The 11,145-nt window shown below is 37.4% G+C and overlaps 1 protein-coding gene across 1 annotated transcript in view; it reads right to left on the bottom strand.

Annotated features, from left to right (window-relative positions):
- The window catches only part of DPYD (dihydropyrimidine dehydrogenase), a 1,478,957-nt gene that overhangs the window by 1,050,999 nt on the left and 416,813 nt on the right, over positions 1 to 11,145 (bottom strand). Inside the window, exon 12 of the mRNA XM_006831042.1 lies at positions 8,009 to 8,096. Coding sequence (XP_006831105.1) covers positions 8,009 to 8,096 — 88 coding nt within the window. The remainder of the gene's footprint in view (positions 1 to 8,008; positions 8,097 to 11,145) is intronic.

Raw genomic sequence — 11,145 nt, 5'->3', positions numbered from 1 at the left:
AGAGTCCTGGTATGGCGATGTGGGTTAATGTGCCAGACTGCAAAGTCATTTGAACTGCAAGGTCAGTGGTTCAAGCTCACCAGCTGCTCCTTGGAAATCCTAAACAAGGCCGATATAGGTCGGAATCTACTCAACAGCACTTAACCAATAATATAATATTCAATATTAAAATCAGTAAGTATGAAAACACAAATATTAATGCCAAGAGTTCACTGAATTATCCTTAGTAATTCACATTTAACAAACAAAACTTTAGTTTTTTCATTTAGCACAGAATGAGAGAAAAGTTATAAAGAAGATCTAAAATTATGGCATTTTATTAACCTAATTAACATGTAAGCATTAAATTCTCAGATTGTCTTCCTTGCTACTAAGTACTTTACTGCTATCTTTCATAGCAAGCTTTTGCATCACATGCAATGGTAACCTAGACCTATAGCAAAGATCTGTATTTGTTTTTCCAGTCAATAACGATTGTAATTTACTTCTATAATAATAGAATTCAATGGAGATATGGTCACCTAGCTAAATACTATATTGTCCAGTATCCTTTGCTGTTAAGCATGTTGGTATGACCAGATTCAAGACAATAAGATCAAAACAAGTGACATATGAAACTTTTGAGTTGTAAACATAAGAAGAAAGAAGCTCCCCTCCTTTCTCCAAATTTTTGTTAGCTGGAGTGTGAATGTGTTAATAATCTATTGACCAATACATGAAAGTTGGGTGTTTTGGATGGTTCACAGACTTACATGAAAGAAAGTAACACATATACCTTCATTAAGTTTCTATTGTTTTTATTTGTTAAAGAAACCAAATCTATATCTTAAAAAATACAAACTTCCTGTTCTAACATTTACAGCTGCAAACTGAGTGGGAAAAGGGTAGGTAAGTTTAACTTATATAAGTAATACACAAACATAGTTAATAAACAAAGCCATGTAAGAATGTAAGACTACCCAAATAACAGACAGTTAAGTGGTAATAGAAAGTTCAATAAATTCCCAAATCTGCAATCAAGTATGTCAGACATTTCCCTAAGAATAAGGCAAATTCTCTTCTATGGATTTTTTTTTTTTTTAATAAGAGAAAACTTTCTTGTATATATTTTACAAAATACTGAATTGGAACATAAGTGCATTCCTCACATTAATACACCAAAATTTCAAAAGATACACTTCTCAGCATGAAATAGCACAGCCACATAAATATGAAAGGCCTGTATATATTAAATACTGTAGTCACATCTCAGTGAGAGTCAAATCAAGACCACTGTATGGTCAACAAGTACATTATCATAAAACATATGCAAGGGACCTTAATGAAATGAAAATAAAATGACAAAATATTATTTCTTCTAGATTTCTCTCACAGTTACAATCAATATGTGATAAATCATTAGAAATTTTGAAATAATATTTACTTTTGCTATTAATTTTGAGATATTCAATGTACTGATTATTTATGTGGCCCATATTTCTTCAGTACTAGGAATCTTTGCAGACAAAGTTCATGGAGCTGTACATATCTACATTAGTTCAAGGATAAATCAAAAATTATCCACACCCTGGCTGTAGAATTAGTTCCAGTAAACTTTAAAGAAAGACAAATGCATCATTTTTCGATATAATCTCCTTGCTTTCAATACTTTGTCTAGCTGTCAAAAAGTGTCTGCATTTCCTCATCAAAAATTGTTTTAGGCTCAACAATGAGATATTATCTCACACCAGCAATAACAGTGAAGTTCACAAAGAAGAGGACAATAAATATTGGCAAGGATGTAGAGAGACCAGGACCCTTCTACATTGCTAGTGGGATTGCAAAATGGTCAAACCACTCTAGAAAACAGTATGACACTTACTCAGAAAGCTGGAAATAGAAATACCTTATGATCCAGCACTCCCTCTTCTTGGTATCTATCCACAAGAAATACAAGCCATACCATGGTAGCTATATGCACACCAATGTTCATAGCAGCGCTATTTACAATAGCATAAAGATGGAGACAATCAAGTGCCCATCAACGAACAAATGGATAAACAAACTTTGGTACATACACACGATGGAATATTTTGCTACCTTGAAGAATAACAAGGAAGCTGAAAGCCATTGTATATCATGGATGAAGCTTGAGGACATGATGCTGAATGAAAATAATCACAAAAAGAGAAATACTGCATAGGACCATTACTATCAAAGCTTAAGAAAAAGTACCCACACTAAAAGGGGAAAAAGGAAAAATTATTTGTTGGTTACTAGGCTGTAGGAGGTGGGAAAAAGGGGAGTGGAGCACAGAGTAGGGAACAGACACATGATAGTTTGGGTGTTAGGGGGATCATTACACAAAAAGGGGGAGGGGAATGGAAGAACAAGGCAGATGGGAGAACATTTAGGCAGGATTGCATGGGCTAAGTGGGATAGAGGTAAATAGTGATATATGCTCAACCTTGAAACAACAGGGCTATGTGATACAAGAATTGAGGCATGGTTTGAATGGGTAAAAGAGGAAAAATAATGTTAAGATGCTTAACTGTCTTATGAATCTTGGTTTCCCTTACCTACTATTGTAAAATGGACACTTGAGGTGGAGAGAAAGAACAGCCAGAAACATCACCATAGAAAGCTTGTAAGCCCATCATCAGCCTATAACTGATTGGAATACCTAAAATGGGGATAGAACTTGCCCAATGAAAGAGGCTTCCTAAGGAGCCTTTGCATTGCATAAGACCTTAGGTAGAATCCTGATCACCATTCAGAATCTTCTCAGGTGGGAAATTTCCACTTGAAAAGAAAAGCAGACCAACATGAAGCAGGTAGCGGAACAGAAGATACTTCTTGAAAGAAAGACCAGCAGGAAAAATCAAAAACAATAATGGAAGTCTGACTGACTACAAGAACAAGCAAGTTATTTGCTGGGGAGCCATCAAGGCAAGCAATCAAGTCCCCTCAGGGCAAACCCCCTTCCAAGACTGAAACTCAAAGGGACTACACAAGCATGCATGTAATCTTCCTGTTGACCACACTGGTCTACTGATAAGGGGAAGTGGGGAAAAACAGCAATGAAGCTGTGAGCTAAGTCCGACCATGTTCAATGGGCTCCTGTCAACCTGGATCATGACATGGGTGTCCAGCAGTATAGTGAGACCTGGGGACTCCTGAGCCCATGGACAGGGACATAATCACAGGGGACTAGAGCTGAGAATGAAGCATCCAGCTGATGTGAAGTGAGGGGAGATGCACAAGAACACCCATACTTGCAGATAGTAGCCCTTTGACCTATAGCTTCAATGTCTGGATGATCAGAACTCAACTACAGGAAGAAAGAAGAGAAAAAACGTGTAATCCGCTACAATTTGATGAAGTTGACCTATATTTATGGATATAGTAGCCTAAAAGAGAGAATAAATCTTTCAGCAAGGATCATTCCCACCCACTCTCTACACAGGGCTGACAGGGATGGGCAATTTAGACATTGGCTACCCAAAATGGGGGAGGGGCAACAAAGGCAAGACGTGACTAACTTACAAGTTTTCAAGAGGGAGCTTAGTTTTGGGGGAGGGGCGGGGTAGGGTAGAATCTCCACTGAGTGGTTTCCAACCTGTCTAGATGGGACTGGTGAAAGGAGATGGCAATAAGACTCTTGTGGTTCAATAGTGAATAATTTCTATCAGGACTGACTGAGAGAGTTGCAAATGTAAGAGTAGACATTTTGTAACAAAAAGAGGGGAGTGGTTGATCTTGCAGTCCAGGAGCAGAGGACCCTGCAACCATCAAGGGAGAAGCGTAGAGTGTGGGACCTAATCCAGAGAAGCAGGGACACAAGAAGAGTGGCTGGGGGCTCTAGATTCAAGAAGGGAGAGGGGCTGTATGCTGGTGGCCAAGGCCTGGCATGCAGGGTATACCATTTGGTTGTTTGAATGATTATATAATCCAGAGGGCTTTGGTGTACATACAAAAAACAACAACAACAACAACAACAAAAAACACCCCCACAAATCAGAGGGATTGGAAGCAAATGCTATTGAATAAGGCATGGAGGGGATTGTAAATTTTTGCAATGAACTAAAATATGATAGGATTGATGTAAAGCTGATGTTCTCCCATGTAAACTATCACTCAATTCACAATAAACACTTAAAATAAAAAAAATTGTTTTAGGCTGAGCTGCAAGCCACTAATGCATTGCTGTCTTCATGTCATCAGAGGTGGTGAATCTTCAGCCTCAAAGGGCTACTTTCAGGGGACCAAACAGGTGAAAGGCCCAATGAAAAAAAATCAGGACTATAGAGAGAATGCTTTAACACTTCAAAACAAACGTTTAGCAGAGTGTCAACAGTATGGGAAGAGGTATGTGAACATGATTTGTCATGCAAAATCACAATGACCTTGAATAGTAGTCCTCTGCATTTAATCTGAACTTTAGACATCAGTTCTTCAGTGAGCACATCACTATAATGAACGCTGGTGATTTTTGATCCTTTTACCTGATACTATTTCAATATTGGCCCTTGAGAATCCCCAAAACTGTAAGCGTCAGTGTTCTGATGGTTGACTTTTGAACTGTTTCTTTGTTGGAGGTTGAAGTTGTTTTCATTCTATACTTTTGCTGCTTAGAGTGATGAATCCACGTCTCATCACTAGTAACAATATTTTTAAAAGAAACTTTTACCTTTCTTCGAGTATCAGTCCAAATTTTATTTGCAGATATCCAAACACTTCTGTTTATGCTCTTCTGTGAGTTGTTTCAGAATCCACCTCACACAAATTTTTTGAAACCCAAGTCTGTAGTGGATTCTTTCATGGAGAGAGTCATGGTCAATTTGTAAATGATTCGCCACATAATCTACTGTGATTAAGCTATTCAAGAGAATCATTTCACATGCATGTTCCATATTGTCATAAGCCATGGACATGGAAAAACTTTTTAATATAACCAAAGTGAGGATCATTTTAGACTCACCCTTGTATATACTTTAAGAAAGTACATGGAAAGTTGCTTTTTCTTTTCGTTTCCTTTTTCCATCAAATTTTTGATACCTCTTTTTACTATACCATCAGTGGAAAAAATGTATTTTAGATACAACTGTTGTGGCACTATAGAATACAGCACTGGATTACTAACCAAAAGGTCAGAGGTTCAAACCCATCAGCCACTCCGTTCAAACCCTATACAGGGTTGCTATGAGCTGGAATTGACTAGACAGTCCCGAACAGTAACAATTAGATAACATAACCAATATTTCACATTCTGCTGACTGCCTACATTTTTTTACTTATTATTGACAAAGTGTCTTAGGCTGTGTTTTCTAAAGAAGCCAAACCAGTGAAACACACACACACACATATATATGTGTATATGTGTGTTTATACATATATGTGTATATATAAACAATATATATATAAACTTTATATTTTCTGCCTCAATGCCTACAACAACAAATGCTTGCTCAAAATGCCAATCAGTTTTCTGTCTGCTGGCCTTTCCTTTCAACTGCATATCTCTGTTCCCTCACTAGTTCTGGGTGGGGCTCAGGCTGCCATGTACTCTACAAAGATTTAAAAGACAAACAAATACCTGTTTCTTCCGGGCAATTCCAAACTTCCCATATTCAATCAAATACAGGATGAAGGCAGGCTTGAAAGCTCTCTATAATTACAATAGCCAACATTCATTGCTATCACACATGTACATATCAACTTGGGCCTCTGGTTGGCAAGGTGGATGAAGTAGGCACAGACTCCTATCAGTCATCTTGCTTTATCAGCCAGACTTTTGCCCCAGATGTCACCAATAGCAGCTTTTCTCCCCTCAGCTGTAGTATAACATCTCCCACATTCCTTTTCATTACAGGTAGCAATAACCAAGGTAATCATTTACCATGAAAAGCTTTACTTCCCATGTCCTCTTGTTCTTTCTCTTACAAATCTCCATACTTTATGAGTTGGACTCACTTCAGTGAACACCCACCTCTAACACCCATTTGCAGACAAACAACATATACACCAACCATCGTTCCCACAACACACTCCCACTTTTTACTGGCCTCCAAAATGTATTGTAATAGCCAGACAGAGATCATACACTATACTCAGTTATGGGGTTTACTAAGGAAGCCAGCAGATTACAAGTCAAGACCAGAAAATGCTAAACATACACTTCTTTCAGTCAGGACCGCCTCTTCTCAGCTGTGCCCAGAGGCAGAACTATATTTCCCAGGATTATATTAACAAAGCTCCTCTAAGGTTGCTGATAAATGCCCATAGGACACACCACTCCACCACAAGTCTTAGCCTTGACATATTCAGCTTTAGCTTCATAGATCAGAAAACCTGTTGTTATTCCTAAGTGCTACCGAGTTATTTCTGATGCATAGAGACCCTGCATAAGGTTTTTGAGTCTTTTAAAATCCTTGTGGGAGCAGAAAGCTGTGTTTTTCTCCATTTGAACAAATGGTAGTTTCGAATCCCTGACCTTGTTGGTTGCAATTCAGTGCTTATTGTACAGAACCACTGTGCAACCCCATAAAATCTACCCCACAATTAAGTGCCTGGAAGTACCTTAGTCTACAAGCAACCCTCTTACTTAAAGGCACTGCATTTTACTTGCTCTGAGGGCTGGATAACCCACCACTCTGTCTGAAGTTCTGGTTCTTGGTTTTGCTGCTGCTGTTCGCCTGCCATTCTTCCAGTGTCATAATTTTCTGTCCCTGGATTGAGGAGGTTCAATATCCAGGGGTCTCTTGGTTCAAAGGACAAATTCCACTTCAGGTTCTTCTTCTTTGCTGACCATGAGATTCCCTCCCTTCCTGCTTCTGAGATGGCTCATTTTAAATCCAGCAGGATGGACAAACTGACCAATCACAATTAATCCCAATAACAATCACTCCCAGTTGAATTATATAATCCATAAGTATATTCCCACACTTTTTCTAACCAGACCCATTAGGAAAATAGTTTGTTGAGAGTTACAAAGACTATGACTAGAAGAGATATATGAAGTAGTTAATTGAACTGCAGTCTTTGACTTGGTAGCAATTACGTGACATTCTCATATGAAAATTTTAATAGCAAAGAAACAAGATTTCACCATAGAAGTGTAATGAAATTAGAAAGCCCCAAACAAATGTCACCCAGTGTGCATTCACATAGAGATGGTACAGTTCTCATCTTGATGTAGGTTTATTATTTAGTTATTCACATTCAAAGAGTGTGAAGCGCAGAAGACACAGACTAGAAGAAAGAAGGGTAGATTTTCTTCCATCCTAACAATTGAATATATTTAATTTATATGTCATAATTGTCCTTTATGTAATCATACGAGAAGTTGAATACACATTTCTAGATACAAAAAAGCATTTGTTTGTTTGTTTTTCTCTCTAATCTCAGTACATGTCAAAGGAATATTTTTAAAAATTCAGTTTCTTCTGGAATATCTAGACAAAAAATAGAACCACACTTAATATTAAGAATCTTAACTGTTACACATTGTCCATGTAACTTTCAGAAGCATGATTAAAGTTCTCTGAAATTTAACCAAATACGAAAAGCCTTTAAGAAAATTTGAAAAAAAAATCAAATGGAAAAAGAACAAACTTGTTTGTCCTTATTATCACTGTAGTCAATTTGTTATACAATAATGAGAAAGCTACAATCTCTAGATACCTTCAAGACCAGTGTATGCACATCTGTGGCATGGTTTGAAAACATTTTGCTTCCTATGTAACATTCACTGTTGATGTTGATGATGAGATGAGACAATGGGAGGATAAAAGACAGTTTCCAAATGTAGTGATAATGAAAGTCTTGCCAAAGCCTTTTCATAATGTAGGAACAGCTTAACTAGTTCTAAAACAAAAATTCCACTTCTTTGACCGCCCCGTACCTCCTCATCACTGAGCAGATACAATTTCAATCAAAATGATGTTTGAAGGCAGTCATTCTTCTGAATATTGCCACAAAATAAAAAAAAGTAATATTATAGGTAAACATTTAAAAATAAGCTACTCACCAATTCCAATGAAAGCAGCTTTGTAACCTTTTTCTTTCAAAGTGTTCAGAGTCATTTCATTCACTGAAAGGCTTTTACCACAAATTATCTGTAAAAAATAACATATTGAATAGTACATTTCAATGTTTTTGTCACTAAAATTTTAATCTTTAACATCAAAAAATGGAAACTAAGTCAAAGCTAACTATCAACTCCTGTGTGTCTGAGTGTATGTTTATATGAAACTATTTTGTCTTTTTAGCATACGTATATAAAATTACAAAATATGTAGAACACTAACAAGTTTTATGTAAGAATTAAATGCAATTTAGCTTTTTAATGAAGCAGCAGGACCAAAACCAATGTAATTAAATTTAGGTCAACAAACTTTATAACTAGCTTAATATGTTCAATGCACTAGGTTGGGCATTTTAAAAAATAAAATGGTTAATGTATAGTCCTGACTCAATGTATACTCATGTACTGTGGGTCCTTCAAATAGGTAATGCATTCACCTGCTGATCAAACTGTTGGAGGTTGACTCCACCTGAGGCAAATTCAAAGACAGACCTGACAATGTAACTATGAAAAATCAGCCATTAAAACCCTATAGAGCACAGTTCTATTCTGACACACACACATGTTGTGGAACAGGGAATTATTTAAGATGGCTCTTCTAGCCATAGTTTTTGTAACTAACAAATGATTCAGCGAGACCAGCCAAATAGGGTGTATGAACCTCTAGTGTGTAGATTGGTTAGTTTTGCCACCATGCTTGGTTTAAAAGGGGCCATTTAGAAGCAGTAATAGGAGAATCTCAAAACCCTCAAGAAAGAAGAGCCACTAGTGGTGTGCATCCTTTGGACACTGAGATCTCTACACAGAGATGTACCAGCAGCAGAGGCAAAAACACAGAGCACACGACAGAGCTTCCCGGCCCATGGAGTCAGTAAAATGAAAAGTGCACTTTAGGCATTTATTGACAATGCTAATGGAATTTTGTAATGCTTGCCCAAGCAAGGCAGAAGCCAAGGGGCTGCATGGATGAGAGACTGAAGATGAGAAAAAGGCACGCATGCTTGCTGTATAACTGAGAAGTGGTGCTCCTGACTGTAGAACCACTGTATGTGGAGTTATTTATGATCCTGATTTGTACCCTGTAACTTCCCTAATAAACTCCGTAACAGTAAGTATTCTCCTGTTGCAGCAGGTTATCAAGCCCAGTAAAGAGTGCCCTGGGAGGAATGGTTAAAACGGATAATGAAAGTTGGAGGATGGACGCCTGTCTGACGTCTGTCATAGGAATTAGTCTTATGCTGAATACTCTCCTTCTTCCTACTTGTGAGGCTGGAGAACACATGCTATCCCCATGCCCTTTTTGCACATCGGGTTACCATGAGTCAAAATCAACATGACAGCAACTGATTTAAGCAGAAGATTGAAATGTTCTTCCTTACCAGCCACCATAGATAATAACAGAAAGAAGAAGCGGCTGCTGCCAACATAGGCCCATGAAATAAAGACCAATAAAAATAGAAAATGACCTTTACAAAGTGTGTCCTTGTGTCCAAGCCAAGACAGAAGAGAAATAAAAGAATCAATATGCATTATATGGAATCATCCACCATCATGACACTTTCCTCATATTACTCAGGGACTGAAATTAAGTGGTAAAAGGTTAAGCCAAAATTAATCAAAATATTTATTAAACAAGATACTTGTAAAAAGCTATTGTTTCTTGACATACCCTATAAGTGGTTCTCTACACTTCCGAAAGCAGTGTTTCCAGCTTTCTAACCCTTCCTTCCCTGAAGGGTCCCTTATTTGACGTCATATCAAAATGGCAGCTTTGTCAGCCTTCAGGATTTAAATTGTGTGCTTAAAAAAAATTTTTTTTTTTTTAGTTTGAGGAACAAAAAGAAGTCTTAAGGGCCGGATTAGGACTATAGGGTAGATTTCTAAGGTTTTAAACTTTAATTCTCTTAGGACAGCCCTTGCTAGCCTGGAAAATGAGCAAGTGCACTGTCATGTTGGAAAACAACAAATTTATTTGGCACAACTTTCCGGGCCTTTTTCTGAACAATGCAATTTTCCATTTTATTAAAACAATTCTTAATAAATTCACAGTGATAATCTTGTGATCTTCAGGAAAATGTATTTAGATTATGCATTTGGATTAAAAAAAAAAAACAGTTGCTATAACCTTCTGAGCTGATCTCTAAGCCTTAAATGCATCTCTGAGGTCTTCCTGACCTTCCTTAAAATATTTAACCAATCTAAAAATGATTCTTTTTTGTGGAGAAGCAGCTCCTTAACTTGTTGCAAAGATTTTGTCATTTGGGAAGATATCCATTTGAGTTTTGTAAAAAATACTGCTAACTCTGGTAACATAGTGGTTACAAATCAGGCTGCTAACCTCAAGGTCAGCAGTTTGAAACTAGCCATTCTTCAGGAGAAAGATGAAGCTTTCTACTCCAGTAAAGATTTACAGCCTTGGAAACCCTGTGCATGGTCACTATGAGTTGGAATCAACTCCACAGTACTCAACAACTACAACAACAATAGTCTTGGCCTCAAGAGAATTTTTTCCCCTATGACAAAAAATTTCAAAAATATTCTTTTGTTTTCAGATACATTAAATGTCCTATTGTGGCACTGGATTAATGTAATGGACTGCAAAGTCGGTTAGAATAGTAAGGATGGCAGTTCAAGCTCATCATTCACTCCTAGGAAACCTTATACAGGGTCACTATGCGTCAAAACTGAATCTACAACACTTAACAACAAAGGAGACTAAGACAACTGTATTACTAAGACATTTTTTCTGCAGCCATCCACTGATCATCTATTGTTGTTACGTACCTTTGAGCAGGTAACCCTGTATAGGGTTTCTGAGGTGAGACTGGTGAGTTTGAACTGCCGAACTTGTGGTTCAAACCACATGTGGGGTCGAGGGCTTATCCTATGGTGTCCCACCAGGAATCCCTCACTGATCATACTGATTTTGGAAGTAAATTGTTTAAACAAATCTTCTAATTTCTTCAAAGAAATTATCTTCTATTATGTTGCAAAATGTTTTTATAGCTCATATCTCCTTTTGACGTTAATGCACTAGGTTGCAAAGTCAGTTTGAACCACAAGCTCATCAGCTGCTCCTT

The sequence above is a fragment of the Chrysochloris asiatica genome, unplaced genomic scaffold (genome assembly GCF_000296735.1).
Source record: "Chrysochloris asiatica unplaced genomic scaffold, ChrAsi1.0 scaffold00002, whole genome shotgun sequence".
Taxonomy (NCBI): Eukaryota; Metazoa; Chordata; class Mammalia; order Afrosoricida; family Chrysochloridae; genus Chrysochloris; species Chrysochloris asiatica.
The sequence above is the reverse complement of the archived record's forward strand: the minus strand, read 5'-3'. Positions and strand labels throughout refer to the sequence as shown.